The sequence below is a fragment of the Rhea americana genome, unplaced genomic scaffold (assembly GCF_003343005.1).
Source record: "Rhea americana isolate MKP2758 unplaced genomic scaffold, rheAme1 scaffold_3, whole genome shotgun sequence".
Classification (NCBI taxonomy): Eukaryota; Metazoa; Chordata; class Aves; order Rheiformes; family Rheidae; genus Rhea; species Rhea americana.
Window position 1 is genome coordinate 9,800,300 of NW_028186423.1, and position 19,848 is coordinate 9,820,147.

Here is a 19,848-nt window from a genome sequence, read left to right on the forward strand (position 1 = left end):
ATTAGCAGGGAGATGTCACACGGCCGCCAGTCAAACCAGTCCCTGATGGTATCATGAACTACCTTTCCAGCAAGTTCAAGTATTGTTCTGCTGTCGCTCACTGATCCGTAGCCTGTACAAAAGCTCATCACACGCTGTTCTTGTTTGCACTGTGCTAGCAAACACGGATTATTATACTCAGTTTCTCAGCTCCTAATCAAGGCAAGGCTATGAGGTTCCCATGACAACAGTTAAAACTCTTTGAAAGTTTGTAATACTACAAGAAATATTCTAAATGTGAATAAACTAAAATATTTAAAGAACCAGCATTCATAGCAGTTCTCAGGCTCAGGCTGGAGTAACACATCAATGAAAAGGAAAGGTCCAACTCTTGTCTGTTAATCCTGAACACTTTTAATATACTGCTTGAGAAAGTCAAAACGTACACCCTGCTGCTCTCGCAGCAGATGATGTTTTCTTCCAATATTCCTGCGTGATTCTCTGACATCTGTCACTATTCTGTTGATGGGCACCATTGACAGAATGCTGTAAAGCCTCAGTTTCTAATACTGCTGAAMAAGTGTAACCTTTACCCTGTGCTGCTTTCTCTTTTCCAGCACTGAAAGCATCAAAAGAGCATCATTCTTTGATMTCTCTTCTTTGATATCTAGCCCAATGGCACTGTCCAGGATTTTATCCTTGTCCCCTCCCACCACTTTTGTATTCCAATCAGGCTAGCTCCTCTGCTCCATGATCTGAGATGCCCACTGAAAGCACTAGTGGACCATCTTCCTTAAAAGACCTCTACTCAATCCTAAAATAGTGGGAACAGCAGATAGAAAATGCAGTTGCAGGTTATGTCTTGCTTTCTCAGTATCCGTGAACTGGAGCTTTTTTAATACAGACAACATTTTCAGAGAACTTAGCCCTCAACTTAAAATTTTCTATTAAGTACATAATGTTAATATTCTAGATTTTATTATATCTASCAACTGTTGGATAGCCCTTTCTGAAAACAACAACAACAAAAAATTATCCCCAATATATGGATCCTCCAAACTTGTCAAATGTCCATGAACAAATGTTAGATATTTGATTTTATTGTAGTTTGCAGATGAAAAAGCTTTGAACTTGCAGATCCAAAACTCACCTGTCTTGATTCTTGTCTTCACTTTTTCCCATAATTGCCAAGAAAATACCCTAAAATTAACTTTATTTAGAATGCTTTTAAATGTGATATTTGAAATTATGTATGTGCTGACTCAGATTCATGCTAACTGAATTTAGGCATTCACCAATGCTTTTAAGGTTAAGAGTCTGCTTCCACTGAGATACATCTATGGTCAGTAATTTATTTATGTCTACAGTTCAGTGAGATGAAGCAGKATTTATAAATTGCTATATTCTTCACTCTGGAGGCTGAGCTGTAATCTGCTGGCCTGACAGACAAACCATCACCAAACCCACTGAAGAAAGTAGGAAGATATCAGAGCATCCTTAATACRAAATGGTATTTTTATTAACACTGCAGCACAAGCATTAGCACAATGGGATGCTGCTGCTGCTGCTAACTATTCAGATTTTTAGAACTAGAACAAACTTTTAAAACAATAAAACCATTGGAACTGATGAGTTGTGCATGTAGTGTAAAAAGATCATTTAGATGAAAGTGCTACTTTTGATCCACTCCCTAGGAATAATTCAGTATTCTGMCATTCTAACCTTGTTTGTGTGGCAGCTAAGCAATAAGGTGAAGATTTCTGATGATAAGGAAGTCATCAGATTGTGATTAACGCACTATGGACTATTTACTTAACTATTTTCCAGCACATTTCACAGCATTTTACTGTCAGCAGTTGTCTCCTCCATTTCTTATTAATTATCCTGTTGTCCATATGCTAGTTCTTGAAATGTTTTTACTTTCCTCTTCTCCTACTGTGTGTTGATGGAGTGGTACTGTAATGTACCATGTCACAGCTGTATAAAAGAGAACTTATAAAACAGCAACACACTGTGTTAAGTGCTAGTTATTACTTTCAAACAAGCATCTTAAAAACATCAGAAGTGTGAAAAGTGATCTGTGAAAGATGAGCTGTTCTCATGGAAGAAAAGAGTAAAAAGGAAGTTGAAGAAAAAAAGGAAGGAAGCAAAAGAGTCAAGATAATATTATAATGTAATGAATTATAGAAAAGTAATGTCCCAGTAATGTTAAAAGGTAATAATATCGATTGAAACAACTAGTCTGAGCTTAGGTTTGAATATAAAGATCAAATTTTGCAGTTCAGTTGCAAGTAAGACTATCAAAAGCATTTTGGGACTGGTTACCATTTGCACTGATTTGGTCGTTTTCACTTTTGTGTATTGTTTCTATGACTTTAAGCTGATAAGATTCAGCAAATTCTAACCCTCAAAAATACATTTGCAAGAATGGCATAAGGGATAAGGGGATATAGTAGGTTCTCCCCCCCCCCCCTTTTCATTTTTGCACAGCTATAACTGGCTATTGCATTATTTATTTTAATTACTCTGGTTTCTTTGGAGTATTTTCAACTTAATTTTACTTGGCCAGAGGATGCTAGRGATAAGAGAAAGTAACTTAAAACAGCTGGAGTGCCAAAATAGGAACTTTAACAATCAGAATTTAGGTAGGTAATTAAAGGGGATTGATTTCTGTAATTTGCATTCAATGCAGGCATAAGAAGCATTCAAAGTAAAGGAATAATTAAACTTTCTACTCTAAGTTAATGAATTAAAATTTAATTCCTTTGAAARAAAAATATATAAATAATGTGAGGATAGGAAGCCATACTTCTCCATGTGCCATATGTCAAAATGTAACAGATGGATAGTATTTTTTCCAGGTATGCCCTAGCAGGTTTAAGGGAAGAATGCGATTACTAATTTAGAAACAGTCCCAGAGACACAATGATCAKCAAGATTTTGACAACATTTTATCACTTGTCCTCATAATGGTACAGGAATAGATAGTCTTCTAAATTGTATAGGTAAGGTGTACAACTATGTAAGTTGTATATAATATGTATAACCTTTTACAGTCCATGATTTTCTCTATATTGATTATTCCAAATTTGTGATTATAATCYACAAGGTACATAGCATACAGAAAAACATTTACAGTTTTCTCAATTTTGGTTCCAGATATAGATTAAAGATATTTTAAAAGAATCATGGCCTAATGCTATTGCTTTCTAAACAGTGCAGGTAAAATCCAGTCAGTTAAAAGAAYGTAACTTGAGGTAACCTTCTAACGAGGCAGAACTCCAAAAATAAGTGCTTCAGTCAATGAGAGAGGCAGGAGCCTTTTCAGGCCTCAGATGGAAATCCTGAGATACTGTTTACCTAAACTTAATATTTTAAAACCCCTAAGATTAGGCAGACAGAATTTCTGGCTAAAGAAAATCTGACAATCCACTACAGGATTACATTTGCCAGAAGAAATTTTTTTTTTCTTATATCTTTTCTTCGTATAGCTATACACACACACACACAMCACATTTATATATATAGTCCTCTTTCAGGCCAAAAAACATTTTTACTGAATAAATATGTCCATATTAGTCATAGGTATATGGAATTCTATATTCTGATTTAATGACATTGTTTCTTTCTTTTTTGTTAATCCAGCATATCCTAAAATMATTTCTTACAGATTTTTACTGATATTGAACTTGAGTCAAAACCTCATCTTAACCTTAAACAAATGTTAAAACCCTAATTCACTTTTAAGTGTGTGCAATGTACACTAAAAAAATAATGCTTACTATACTAKAGTAGCTGCAATGTTTTCACACAATTAAGCAATTAATTGTTCCTTGTAAGTAAAAACAAACAAAAATTAAACACACACACACACATATATCCTGCTATGGACAGAAATGTCCTATTTTAAAAGTTATATTTTAAACTATTTCCCTCAAAACTATTTCTTTCTTTGCTCTAACTGTTAAGAACATAATATATTGTATTTTTTAGACAAATAAATGTTCAGTAGAAAGAGTAACCTTCCATTATTCGAGACAATCTTTCTCCACAGTTGCTAGAGTACTGTAAATTATCACAGTATTCTCTTAGATGATTGGATAATTTTTTTAAATATGGCTTTTGGGGAAAGAACAATAAAAAACAAAGTTAAAAAGTGAAAAAAAAGTTCTGTCACTGTCTAAAGTGCCTCAAGTTTTCTATGAGCATGATCCTAAGAATAAAACTCTTACAGATCATCCATTAAGTGTAGTATGCCATAAATTTTGAACACAGTCTCTATAGGTCTTCTTGCAGATTTGTGCTTGCTATTTACAGTGCCAGTACAATATTTTGTACAATACTACAGTTTAGAAATGTATGCCTGACAACACAAGATCACAGAATCCTTTAAGCTTTCAATATGTCATTGCTGACTTATTGCTATCATGATACCAATAACTTGTTGCTAATAAAAGTAACTGAAATGTTAGCTCTGATAATCCCATCTGCTGTACATTGCTTAAAAAAATAAAAAAGGAAAGAAAAAAAAATTCAGAACTTTTACTCCACGTTGCCCATGGATACAGCTCATATCTAAGACTATTAAAAATGTGCACATGCACATACATTTAATAGAATCATAGAACAAGATGAGAAGGTACCTCTGGAAGTCACCTAGTCCAACTTCCTGCCCAMAGTAGGTCTGACTAGATCAGGTGGCTCAGGGACTTTCAAAAAGTCAAGATCCAACAAACTCTGGCTTATTGTTGTTTGAATACTTGATTACCCTCRTGGTTAAAATGTCTAATATATAATCAGAATTTCCTGTGTTCCAGCTCATGTCTATTGCCACTCATCCTATCACTGTGCACCTCTGACAAGAGTCTGGGATCATCTTCTCTATATTCTCCAATCAGATAGCTTTAGACAGCAATAAAGTCTCCCTTAGCCCTCTCTTCTCCAGGCTGAACAAGCCCAACTCTCACAGCCTCTCCTCATACATCATGTGCTCCAGTCCCTTGAAGAGCTTGGGGGCCTTCACTGGGCTTTCTCCAGAACATAGATGTCTTACTGGTGAGCCCAAACTGAACACTATGCTCCAGACTTGTGTGGACTYGCAAGTGCCAAATGAAGGGAAGAACCACCTCATTTGACCTAGCAGCCACACTCTCACTAATGCAGCTTGGAATGCCATTAGCCTTCTTTTTTTTTCTGCTGGCTCATGTTTAACTTGCTGTCTACCAGAACCCCTATGTCCTTTTCTGCAGAGCTGCTTCCTAGGCAGTCAGTCCCCATCCTGAACTAGTGTACGGATGTATTTGTCCCTAAGCTGCAGGTCTTTGCATTTCCCTTTGTTCARCTTYTTGAGTTTCTTGTCAGCCCATTTCTCCAGSCTGTTCAGGTCCCCCAGCCCTCAAGCTGAGGACAGAAAATCTATCTGGAATGAGGATAGCCTAGAACATCAGACAGACGTGGTCAAATGTGTATGTTATTACTCACTGAAGGAACAAACTTATGCATGCCTATGAAAGGAAGAATGCTGTTTATGGCATATAGTGTTATGTGCTAGTGACAGTGCTACAAAGGATCCAATACATACTTTACAATAATGCATTTCCCCCCCCAAAGCCAAACACTATGTTCTTAAATCATGGTACTATCATCAAAGGCTTTTGATGAATCCCATAACAGTGATCAAAACAAAGTATGATATGAAATTAATGAAGTTGTTATCTGGTCAGGGCTTAATTGGCCAGCTATTTTACATAGTAGAAATGCAAACGATGACTCTGTATGTAAATCATGTTAAACAGCACATGTAAARAACCGCTAAAATGCAGTAAGTAGCTATAACCATATTAATACTGAAATAAACCATAAATGTCTGAATGTACAGCAGCAACTCATTAACGACAGTCATCACCACATAAATAGTTTTCCAAAAACATTTTTCTTAATATGATTATAGAGTATTGTTACAGTATTTAAAATATTTTCCAGGATAAGCTGCTGTAAATAGAATTGGATAGTAAAGATTTTACAGATCATTTCTTCATCAACTCACTAATCCTTAACGAGATTTGAAGTTTTAGCTGTGAAATCCTGTGACTCATAATAAACATAACTAAWACCATGAACTAAGTTATTCCCCATAAAGAAACATTATTTTTTTTAATAAGGTATAAACCTTTCCTAAGTTAAATGATTACTCCATTTGTAGTATTAACAGAATTCTCAGTAAGTTAAAGGGTCTTTACAGAGTCAGTACATGTCAGTTAGATTGCCTGTGTGCTTATAATTAAGTCTGAATAATGTTTTGCTGTGGTGGGACTAGTGAGTCACTGTGTGAAGTTCAAGACTGCAGCACAGAAAGACTAAACACCTAAACAACCTCAAGTTTTTTATATTTCTAACATTTTGATTGGGTTACAGAGGCATCAGTCACTTTATTCATATAAAGTCTTCTATTTACGGAATTTTTACTTACTGTCTTTCTCCTACTGAGTGTCTCAAAGTAATTCAAAGACTTTTCAGTTTATGCTTAGCAGTTAATTTGGAAGCTATTGAGATAAAATGTGAAACAAAGCTCTATCATCTTAATAACCAAATTATACTTTAAGGATGCAAAATGATCACTGGGGACTTCAGCAAATTTTCCTGAAAGGTTGACAGATTAAACAGCTGCATTTATGAGATGTTTTCATTATTAATTTGAAATATTAGACTTTGGTCATATAGCATGATATCGGGCGGCAGAAACTGGTAGTGTAAGATGGAAAGTCATATGCTAAATTTTTAAACATTATCTCTATATCAAAGCACAGGCAGAATCCTCTTGAGGGATAAAACAATCATAATCAGTATCCACAACCTGATCAAGTAAGAGTAAAACTTCCCATGCTTCAAGACCAAACTGCAATTACTTATTTAAGGAACAATATGACTTTTCCTATCTCAATATTTATTAGTGTAGAAAAGCAGTTGTTAAAAGAAGGGCTAGAAGTATATCAGCCACACAGCTTAATAAATTAGCACGGTCTGTTACAAAATTAAAATAACATACAAGGTCAAAGTACAACAAATTATAAAAGGTTTATATATTCTAAAAARACATTGCATTCCAATAAGGTTACCATCACAAAGTCAGATTGGGCTTTATTTTATATAATAAAAGATAGATAATTCTACATGCTATCATTCTAATTTAAAAAATAAAGTAGTAAGTTGCTAGCTTTAGTTAGTCCCCTTCCGTACCTCTGAAATCCTTGAAAACTAAAAGAATAAAGAACAGTCATTAAAAATGTTTGTTTGAAGAAAGTATTGGCTTTAGTTCATTTGTATTTTCCATTTTGTTACTATTGTTTATTTAAAAAGACATTAGACCTGTTTTTCACTTTAGTATCATTTTTTTCTGATAATAAATTAGGAAAATGAATTTCTCAGACATATGGCTTAGCAGATTGAAAGCTTGAAGAAAGTGATGAGCTAATTAAAAATCAAGATTGTCATTAAGAAGTAGAGAAGTCTTAAACCAAAAGAGACGTGGATATTTGGGTAATGGTAATTTAAATTAGCAGATTCATTAAAAAAAGAGGGGGGGCAATGCAGTTTCATATACTAGAAACAAAACAACCCACTACAACTCTGATAAGCCTAAAACAAGAAAACAATGAGACATTGCATTTTTGCTCTTTTTTCTTACTTCAAATGTTTATTTTAAAATATTGCTATCCAACACTCATTCATACAAAAATTAGAGAATGCAAACACTTCAACTTTCATTGTTCACTAACTTTTTCAGGAATTCTACTTTCTTCTCTCCAATTACCCTTGTGATTTTTTATTTGGAAATTATATTTTCTGAAGATTTTTCAAATGTTCTCTGGTTTTCCTTCACTGCTTTTCAAACCCTTCATAATTCCCTCACTGCCTGCCTCTGCCATACATACACTTGGTTTTCTGTGCTTAAGTTTTACATTTCAAAAGAATAATCTGAAATTTGACACTAAAGACTCACTAAATACAAGGGATATTATGTCTCCGCTTATGAAAGGGAATATATATTTATATATTTAATAAGTTTTACTTCTTTTAGAAGCAAAGGATTTTTTTTTCATGCAAAGCAATGACTTTTTACAATTTGAAAATCCTAGTCACATTTGAATTAAGTCTGGAAGTACTTATGTCAATTAAGTCTGGAAGTACTTATGTCAACTACAAAAATAAATATTTGTTTTCCTGACTTCTCCAGATTTCATGATTGAGGGGAATTGAACTTCTGTCTTTTGTTTCAAAAACATATTGGAAATAATATACCTCCTCAGTTCTGCAGGATCCTTAAACCCTAGTGATGTGCTCATTAGCAGCTCTTCCTTCTTCAGTAGAAAGAAATTTCCAAGCTAGAATAAATTACTCTTCTTGCCCTCTTGACATATTATGTGAAAGCACAAAGCAAGCTGATATTGCTCTTTTATGAACAACACAGTAAAACTCATATTTTGAACTTATAAAATATCAAGTCTGTCACTTATTAGAAATTCCAAGGTAAGATGAGTGCTTTTGAAAAATGGATATGAAAGCATTTGTGGAGATTCAGTGAAGCAGACTATTTTCATGGAAATATATTGATTTTCATTAAAATGCCATTGTGAAGACAACTGGGATAAAGACTGAATTTCTACCCAAAAGTAATTGGTGGAAGGAAGCTTTAAGACATTTGCCAGGTATGATGAAGTCACAGGGAGTTATCCTAGGCTCTGTAAATGAGTGCCCCAACCAAGGATCATGGAGAATTTTTTTTGTTTGCTTTGTTTTTTGAGGTATCAATTAATATTTAATTTYACCTGTGTAATTAACTAAGAAGTAAAATTATTCCAAATAGATATAACTTGACTCATATCTCAAAACTACTACACATTTTATAGCATTTGTCATGTCTATAAATCTACTTTTGCAAATTCTTTGGAAAGCTTTGTCCTGCTCCCTAATCCCGTAGCCAGTGTAGAATTTATTGTTACTTTTATCTTAAAAAAATCATGATTCAGCACTATTATTTCTGATCAGCTCTAATTTTAACTTGATTTTATGACAATTTTGTAGTTCATATGAGAAATTATTTAAGTGAATATTTAAGAAAAATGGCTAGGGAAAATTCRTGTGTATCACAGTTCAAATTTTCAGGAAGAAAAATGATCTTTTTCTTAAAAAGCAGACACAATCACAATTTAAAGTTGAATTAACTAATTCATTATTCTGCCTTTATATCAGAAACTTTTAAAACCAGTGCTTATTTTATATCAATTTCAAAGAATGTTAAACTTCCTCAAGCAAACTATCACACAAAATACCAGAGTAAAAAGACTACCATTACTTCCCATTTACAACAAAGTCATTTTACAATGATAACTTGTAAGAGGAATCACAGAGCCAAAACTTGAGTTGCATCACTTCCAATTCTTAAAGAAAGCACCTGGAAAAGCTTTAAAGAAAGAGCCTTGAAGAAGTACGAGAATTTTTTAAAATATGATTTCCACATCCTTCTTTTAATGAGGACCTTCCATCAGATCCTCTGGGTAAGACAAAAAGGGGGGGGGGGAAGAGTTTGTACACAAATCTGCTCTTTGCCTGTACCTTAGGTTTGTTCTCAGCACAGTCCATACAGTTCCTCTGGACTCTGCTGGAAAAAAAATACCACTTTTATATATATCTTGCAGATTGTGCATCTGCTTCTTGCTTTCTCAGCAAATTTCTACCCTTTCTTCATGTCACAGGGTCTCAGCAGCTGCCCCTGTCACCACCACCCTGACCCGAGTTACCTATCCTGCTGACAGACCCCAATGTGAGAACATGAAGCCTACAAAAATATCATGAATTATGAAGCTAGATTTTAGGATTATGGATTCACTGGATTGGAAGTTTAATCATATCCAGAAAAAATGTTATAATTGCAAAATGAAATAGATATGATTGGCTGTCATTCTTGAGAAGATAAGCATGACTATCATGCATGCTTGCAAACGTAATTGTAGTTACATCAGAATACAGTCTGCCATTAAAGAAAATCAGCTTATTAATTATGATTGACTTTTAATTTATCCTTTTCATTGCTCATTATATGGCCTTCCCCTCAAAAAAAAAATCAAAATAATATGCCAATCTAATGAAGAAAAGAAATTAATAAACAGGTTGATTTTACTCTTACATATATTATATCCTGTTCACTATTTAATGTAGTACTGATACTTTAATGCTATATTTAAGGTGTAGAGACTAAGGTTTTCTGGTAGCTCCACTTTAGTTACCAGTTTGAGTTTGAGTTAGCAACAGTAAGCAATCTTGCATGATTAGTAGAGAAAAATTAACAATTAATCTCATTCTAAGATATATCAGATGAATCCTTCTCTGACAGCTTATTTCTCTCAATTGATAATACAGGAATGTTAAATTGACTACTTTCATCTCAGAAGACTAGCTTTTACTTCTTGAAAATCAGGGAAAACTAAAACCAGCCAAAGACCTAGCTCCATGAGTGTGAAAAGAATACAAATACTTCAGCTGCAATGGCAAGTAAAACACAATTAAACCTAAGAATTACAATATGATTTCAGTTATGCAAAAKAATAATTGTGTACTTTAAAAATAAAATAAGGCCGTAACTGCTAGGCAAGCCAAGCAGATTCACTGAAACATGTTATATTACTTCACTAATTATTTCAGTCTAGACCATAAGGGACTATTATTTCTCTAAAATGATATGTGATCTATTTTTTATGTAAGCTTAATTTCATGACTCAGATGTTTTCAATTTTGTCAAACTATGCAGAATTAAATGGTTWCAGATATGATTTAGTTTCTGAATAAGTAACATTTTTGCTTCATTGATTCTGATTAATTTTTAATATTAATGTCATACTAGCTCTGCCAGGTATAATTGGAGAAATTTAAAATATTGTCAGATAAAATTCCTCATGTCTTCAACTTTCTCTCTTAGTCTACTCAACAGATGAATTGAAGGAGGGATAATGGTTGAAAAAAAAAAATAAATTCCCTTGATACTGTATCGCAGAACAATGAATTACAAAGCTTCTCTAAAGCCAAACAAAAAGCAGTGATTAAAATATAGTACTAAGGCCTTACAAATACTTTTTACTATTATCACCTGTATATGAACCTGCATCTAATTAAGTCATATACTGTTCTAACTCAACAGCTAGTGCATTCATCATACTAAGCGAATTCTCACAACCTCACTGAAGTTCAGAGGTATTATCACTCCAATGGCCTCAAAGGGGCTGCTGGTAAAATGAAGTACAAGAGTAATAGCAGAAGGATTTCCAGCTCAAAAGTAGCAAGATATCTGTGATTTAGAAAAGAAATAGAGGATTCACAAGTCATAATTTCAATATTCTAAAACTGCCTTACCATGGTGTAGTTATGAGCCACCTTCATAAGCTCCGTGCATCCTTGTGCATCAGCAAATGCTCGTATTCCCAAACAGTTGGATGGGTGCAAAAGCTTCATTAAAAAATGGCAGCAAACTTCTACTACTTGTGGAAGCTGGAGGAGGCAGGCAGCTGCCAGAAGATTTTCAATGGTGTCTTCTTTCAACTCCAGACAGCCTAAAGAACAGATTAATACACACAGAAAGGTGTTTACTTGATATTTACAAAACATGCAGTATCAAAAGAAATTTTATAAATAAAGATAGCTCTATATAAATAATTCTATGGGGGGAAAAAAAGCGAAGAGAAAGATGATTAGTCTCTCTGAGTGGACACCTCAGTGTCATGAATTTCAAAGTATTAGTAACATATGTTTTGAAAGCACTATGAATTCAGACATATGAGGGATATGAGAGAAACTGAAATGTGTTGAGGAATGAGACTTGAGAACATCAGTTTTGTCTTTACAGTGRGACTAACATCCTTATAAGCATCTGGAGATCAACTAGTTTGTGATTTTTYTTCACAATGAAATTGTGTGAGGAAAACCATTATCTTCTGTGGTACAGAGCAAAACTCATAGGCATGTTACCTGCTACAAAGACCCAAAACACTGACATAGTATCACTAAAACTATAACTATTTTCCGATAGTTGACTTCAGGATGAATTTCACTTAAATAAAACATAACAAACCTCTCATATAATTCTTCAAAGAGGATATATAGAACTATATTTATCTTCCATTAATTAATACTTATACTTAATTTTACAGTTTTACAGTACATTATCCTTACTTTGGAGAYTAATGCACTTTATAAATAAATAAAAGATAAAATCAAATTAAAAAGAAAACTTTTAGTGAGGAGTGTTSCTCCTTGTCATCATCCCCCATCTCCCAAAAAAGTAATTTTTTAATTCATTTTTTTTCATGGATTCTTACATCAATAACTTAAGGAGATTATAAATTAGAGATCATAAGGATGGCAGGGAGGACAGGAAAAAAGAGTAGGAAATGAAAATGTACAGGAATAATATAAATTGTAAGAAACTAATATTCTGATTTTATTTTACTGTGCTTGGAAAAATAATTTCAAAATATAAGAGGATTAAGTGCATATTGATMTTTCTGTCCAAAGTTATGTAGTTCAGCTGTTAGAAAAACTCATGCTTTTCCCCATACAAATTTTGTGTTCGCTGTCATATAAAGAGAAATCTACAGATCTTAATAGTTCCACCACATGACATTGAGTAGTTCTAAAATCCTCTACTTTACAACAAAATGACATTGGAAAGAAAAGCTGCTTTTTATTGCCATACCAAAACACAAAACCAAAATACAAAACCATAACACTAAAAGCAATATCTGAGCTTTTATCCTTCTTTCCTTTTATTTTTATCATGCACTTTTAGTATAAGGTGAAAACTAGGAAGTTAAACTTTAGCAGGTTTAGTTAAAATACACCCACTGACTGACAAGTGTATGAAAAAATAYGAAATAGGAAAGTCAACATTGGATTAACAACACAAAACTAAAACATTTGAACTATCATTCCAAACACGAATAGCTGTTTCCTACAAAGGAAAACACTTTCAATTAACCTCATATTTGTTGGAGGACCATTCTAGGGCAAAGAACATCTCACAGGAGACATTAAGGAAGTATTTAGCAGCTTTCCCAAGCTGTTCACAGAATTTTCTTAACAAAATGCCAATTCCCTGAAGTTGAAACAWTTGCTTACATTATATGCATCAAACATGCAGCAATGAGTTTTGGCTTTTTTAGATAGAAAAGGAGTTTAGAACTTGATGTTTCATAATCCAAAGGAGGGAACTACAAACTAACTATATTACAGAATAACTGTTCCTCAGGAAAAAGACAAAAGGTCTRTCTTTTACTCCAGTGTGAAGTAAATTACAAAAGCTATCATGAAATGGAATAGTTTTTGCAGACAAAGCCACGAATTATAACCATCATGTTTAGATAGCCTATCACACACATATAATCAATGTAGTCAATACAGTCAAAGATTTACACTAGAACATTAATATTGTTTCTGYTTACATATAATTCAATCTTTATTAAAAAAAATAGACATTTTTATTATCACTTAATATATTATTTATATTTCAAATTAAAGATTGAGGATTAGTGTTTGTTGTAACAATTACTTCAGAACAACAGTTCTGTATATCTCACACTTCAATACTCTGTAAACTACATCATTACTGGTATTCCTTGACTAGGTGGCTTCAATACAAAAGAGCTACCATTGAAYCTAATAATAATATTAAATCAGGATTCTCATGCTAGTGTATTTGCATATGCAGGTGTGTGTAGCACTTTAAGGCAAAAATTTCTGAGAAGAGCAGTTTACACAGATCTGTTTTGTAGACAACATATTTTGCAAAGGTTAGAGGATCAGATCAAGACAACACAATTTCAGTGCTTATTTTCTGCATATTTTTATGCATCTATTAGTGTCCCATTGGTTTCCCTTTATGTCATTTTGACATTTACTTATCATTTCTGCCCACCACACATTTATGCACTATGGTCAGAACGCACCATCAGCAGTTGACCATCGTTTGAATTGTATATCTTACAATGGCACTCCTGGACTTGCTGAAAGATTGCAGTTAATCACTGGCCCAACACACTACTCATTAAATAGAATATAGATCCACTCGTGTTGTGCGAAAGCTATCAAAGGATAGCCTTTTCAGGTTAAAACCTTTCTTCCTAGTACCAAAAGGAAGAAAAATCAAAATGTGCAAAACAGCTGTGAAAAGTAGATTGACTGAGAAATGTGCTGATGGAAACAAAATTAGAAAGCCAGTGTTTCAAATCTCTTTTTCTCATACACTATTTTTCTATCAATAAAGAGGTCAGAGAAGCCTCTGGCCTTTGAAGCTGGTCAAGACAACAATCTTCTGAGAATGAGAGAAGRATTGAAAGAATCCTTGCCCTTTTATGAAGAAAGGTAATAGTGTCCCAGCTCAGCTTTTTATCACCAAATGTAGCCTTAGGAAAAGAACCTAACGGCAACAGCTGAAGATACTTCGATCTATTTACATTAAAATTGAAGATATTTTCTGTTAGCTACAGGGAAAGCTTGGGTATTACATGGATTAAAATTACTATAAGAGAATGAAAATGATTATCTATTTTAAAAATTATGTATTTTCTTATATAACCAATAAGACCATTCTGAAGGAAGTCCTTTGGATTTTTATGGAAGTATGTGAAAAAATTCCTGCCTTACAGATTACACTATGAAACTATGAAACATACACTGGCTTTTGGGATACCTGGGGATATGAATACACTGTAGCTTGACTTATTTTTAACTGAATTCATAAACACCAACTTGCTGTTTAATATATGTAGGATAAAAGCCAGAGAATTACATTCACCTAGAGCTAGAAAGAAGTTTATTGCTCTTCTTCTTTCTTTAAGTGCTATTTTATCCTGTCTTTCTCTCTCTCTCTCTTTTTTTTTTTTTTTTCCTCCCTCCTATAAACATCATAGAAAGTAAGATACGGTTCTCCAAGACCCTGGTTTTACAAAGCATTAACTTCAATGGCAAGTAAGTTCATTTAAATGCTTTTAAAATCTTACTTATTTTCATTTTTGAACATCAAGATGTCTTCACAAGTTTGGCCACAAGTACTATATCGACTTTTATAGAATGGTGCTATTGATATTATTATGTCTCTGGGTCTCTAGGATATAAAGTATGAAGAAAAAAATGTTAAAATGCTCAGTATGTATGTGAGCATTATATGTGAGTATGTATGTGAACTCTTCAGGCAGTTTCATACTGAAAATTAGAAGATCCAGACATCTAATTAAAAATGTTTAAGAGGCTATCCAAAAGGATAGTAATACTTAGTTACCGCTTCCTCAGATCACTCCTTCTTCAAATTTTTATGCAATAAAGAACTTGCACAATACTCTAGCCTAAGCAAAACAAATTAACCAAAGCTTAAAATCTCATTTTGTGTTACATTAATTAGCATGAAAAAAAAGATAAAAAAATAATCAAAATAACTAATGGATTCTAATTGTTATTCCAAAGTATAGCTCTATTTGTGACAAATTTTATGTGCATTGCTTATGCAGAAATTAAAATGCCTGTCTTTAGGATGTTTCCTTATAATGAATACATAAATTTTATTACATTATTATGAGATTTGAAGCACAAACAGTATATAAAGTTCCCTGGTCTCTTTATTCTTTTGCTAATTCTCCTTCCAAGCTAAAGGGGCACACTTCTTTATTTATCTTTTACTTAAATGCTTTAATCTTTTATGTAACCCACACTTTTACAATTAATTTCATATTTTAGGAATCATTGTATCTTTGAATGTCTTCACAAGAAATCAATAAGATCAGTGCTTGAGTCATGAGAGTCTCAGCCTCCCACAGCCAGTGACCAATAGGTAGGAGTATGAGTATGGGGAACCACTCAGTTATCCTTGATCACTTGCTCTGTGCATGAGCAACAGATGTAGATGTGTAATCAGTAACACACGGTCATACTATTTTACCACATGTGCTCAGTAAGATCTTCCTCTCTTCTGGTAAATAATTACTCTGCACACTCATCCATTCGTACCCAACCCCTTCAACATCCTTAAGATGTGAAGTAAGGATGTACCTGTGAAGTGATGGGAAGTGTTGAAGAATTAGGAAAAAAAAGGTTAAATTAATTATTTTTAACCAAGTATTTTTCTTTTAATTTTCCCATTCGATGTGTCTTGATTAGTTATGTTGCAAATTCAAAGAGTTTTCTTTCCATAAGCTGACTATAACATGGGGTTGTAGTAACACAACTTTTCTATTATGTGTCCATTTTCAAAATAAAAACAGTAAATAGTATCCAGATACTATTTATTTGGATTGGGAAGAATATATGAATTGCTTATAATTATAATTCTGGCTTCACTGAAAGAAGAAACTGTTGTTTTTTTTTTTGTTTTGTTTTTTTGTTTTAGAAACTAGAGGCTCAAGAGGCTAGAAAAAGCTTATGAAGAAAAGGTGCTATGCTTTATTTTGCCATAAAAGCTTCTTTTTCATACTCCTTATCACTAAATTTACCAAACCTTAGGTATCTGCCAGCTCTATCTATATCTGAGCTCATCATCTTAGTTTTTTTTTTTTTCTAGTCCATGAAGGGAAATAGGAGGTTTTAGAGCAGTATTCATCTGCTGTGTTTTAGTTACTACATTAGGACTCTTAGGAATCATCCCCTAAGAGTGATTATTTCTTGCTATTTACTCTTTATGGAGAACCTTCACTCTGCTTGTTGAGACACTGTTTATGTTTATATTTGGTGATATGAATTCAATCCATCTGCTCTCAAACACACAGTATTGTAATCAAGTATGTTTGGATATCAGGTAATGCAATGTCTGGAAATGCTTTAAAGTCTGTAACACCCTTTTGGGTGCAATTTTGATTATCATCATCTCTGTTATTGTCAAGTCCTGGCAACGATCTCATATATAGTAAGCCGCTTTTATGATATCCGTGAAGTGCAGCCAATGAAGAATGAATTAAAAAAGATTTTCTCTGTCGCAGAACATACTTTAGCCTCGAGCTGTTTTCTGAAGCGAATGTTAAGGTTTTGATTTTGACCAGTGCCTTAAAAGATAAACTGCCTAAGCCTACCTGGTTTAGGGACTCCTTATGGTATTATCTCCCACACTTTTCATAAAGGTGAAGTTATTTTCAGAAGGGGAAAAAAAACAATAGACAGAGGCTACACAGCCTACCCAACAGCCTACACAGAGGCTTCTTGAGATCAAGCTCTCCTCCTTTCTCTACTAACTCTGTGGCAGACCACGGTCATCAGCTGCAAGCAAGGAAGGCAGGCACTCTGCTTTACATGGAGTTCATTATTGCCTGAGTAATTTGTGCTTATTTCTTACAGACTTGCATTAGCAAAAAATTCTGAGTAGCAAATAAAAAAAAAAAATCAGCAAAAATTCAGCAAGTTTTTTTTGTTTAGTTTTTGTTTTTATAGAAGATATCCAAATAAGCAAATAGATATTACCCCTTACATTAATAGCTTCCCACACAGATAGTACAATTTAATTTTGAGGGGRAAAATAGGAAGCTTTCAATCTTTTTAGTATCAGACTAATCATTTTTACATGATTGTCAATCCAAATCCAAAACAAACACAAATGAGCCAACAAAGAAAGCATGTATAACCCACAGATGTGCCGACTTGACAGTGCTGATGAATCATTTGAATTTTTGGCAGCCATTTTGGCATCAGCCATTCTTCTATAAAAGAATTGTTAACCTATATCGCTTAACTACGAAAATAAGAAAATCTTTTTTTTTTTTTTCCCCCCCCGGGGAAAAAAAATCCTGTCCTGTATGTACAACTCACTCTTTTATCATCTTCAACTCTAAACTGAATTGAGTCACCTGCTCAGAACAGATGATTTTCTGCTCTTATCAGATCTCTTTTTTAACCCTGATGGGTAAAATTCACCTCTTGAGAATGKCAGTTTATTTTAATCCCTCGTTTTTCACACACAAGAATTTAAATGATCTAATTATTTTTATTTTGCATTTCTATGAAATAGTCTTTCCAAAATAAAAATATTTTAAATCGGGAAAGCATTCAACATAAATATGTCATTTTGGCCTACGATTTCATACTTGATTACATTGCCARCTATGACACCAGTTTTTGAGCTTCTCACTACCAGACATGACTTGAAAATTACAGAAATTCATCATTTCAAATCCTCATTTCTATATGAGCTTTATATTACGGAAATATTATGTGTAAGACCACCTCTTTCATAAACTATTCTGTGGTGGTAAAAATATATAGTTTGATAAAAATGATATTGTACCTATCACAGGAATATGAGAATTATGATAAATAAAACATCTTCATCCTTTAAAAAAAATAAAGTAACATTTAAATCCTCATATTACTAAGTCTTTGGGTAAGCTGCCTAAACTGGCCTGATCACAGGTTCTTTGCAGCGTACTGCCAAAGTCCAGTCTTTTTCAACAGTGCAGAAAATTACAACATTGCAGAGTGATAAGCAAATCCTATTAACAAATTTAAATTCCCCCCGAGTGGAAACCTTGCAAATGTCTCCCTAAAGATTGGAGAAGCATCATTAGCTAAAACATACCATGATATATGGTAGTACCTTTCCATCTCTTGATCTGGGAAAAAAAAAGCTTCTGTTGTATAAGTGAAATATCCAGACTGTGTAGTTTTTTTAAAGAAAATGTTTCTGCTTGCTTAGAAATATCAGCTTTTTAGAGACAGACATTAAACTGCTATTTTTGTACTTACAAAACAACTGTCATTCATGTGTCACCTTAGGAGTGTGAACTTTGTCATATATGCCTATAAGAAATATATATAAATAACAGGAGTATAAACAAAAATTTTCAGTTAGTGAGTCTAATCTTCCTAAAATCTCCTTATAAACAAGGAATATGTTACTGCTGTGGAACACATCTACAGACTTTTTTTTCCTATTGTCCATAAAAAAAATAAAGTAAGCTATGAATTTACTAAAGATTACTTTAAGATTATTGACTAAAGATTACTAGTTTGTATCTGTATATATAATCAATGCATTAATAATTACTTCATCAATAATTCAACCATTAGGGAGTCATTATATTTTGAAATCTTATGCTTACTTTTATATGTAAAGACGGGAGTTCAGAGTCACAGGTTTAAAACAAAGAAAAATCCCAAGACAAAAGGTACCTTGAAAATGCAGAATATAAAAAAGATTAACTAMATTTCCAACAGCACAAATCTTTTCCTCACGCAATAAATAGAGTGGGAGATGACAAAAATTATTCCTCAAAACTGATTTCAGATATAAAGTCTTAGTCAATTATTTTTACAATCAATAGAGGCTCTTTTAGAGGGATATGGAGAATAGTATCTATGCTATTAAATAACATAATTCCTAAGTTTGCTTCCAGACTGTAGACCCTGGTCACCACGCTGCATATATGCAAATTCACTGAAAGAATTTACTTTTGAAAATAATAATAATAAAACACTCTAACACACCTTTTCYAAGAAAATAATAATAAAAAAAGCAGATATAGTTCAGAACATTTCATTCTGAGGATCACTTCCTAAAGGTGTTATTATCAAGACTGCACCATCTTGGACTTCTAGAACTATCCCATATGACCAATCTCGCACAAGTACTTCCACTACAATCAAGAGCACACACTGCACATCCTTAATGGTACTGTATATCAAAAAAAAAAAAAAAAATCCTATATCTCATTGAGATATAACCTTTCAATTACACTGAACACAGTCAAGTCTTGTGCTCTGTAAAAAAAGCAAAAATGTCTCAAGGACAAATGGTTTCAGCTTGCAGATTTGAATACAGCAGGATTTTATTCTACATATGTCTGAAGCTGG

General features: G+C 33.3%; 1 protein-coding gene across 1 annotated transcript in view; it reads right to left on the minus strand.

Moving 5' to 3' along the window:
- Positions 1 to 19,848, minus strand: part of KLHL1 (kelch like family member 1) — a 248,194-nt gene that overhangs the window by 142,579 nt on the left and 85,767 nt on the right. Inside the window, exon 4 of the mRNA XM_085309552.1 lies at positions 11,383 to 11,579. Within this exon, the coding sequence (XP_085165678.1) occupies positions 11,383 to 11,579 (197 nt within the window). The remainder of the gene's footprint in view (positions 1 to 11,382; positions 11,580 to 19,848) is intronic.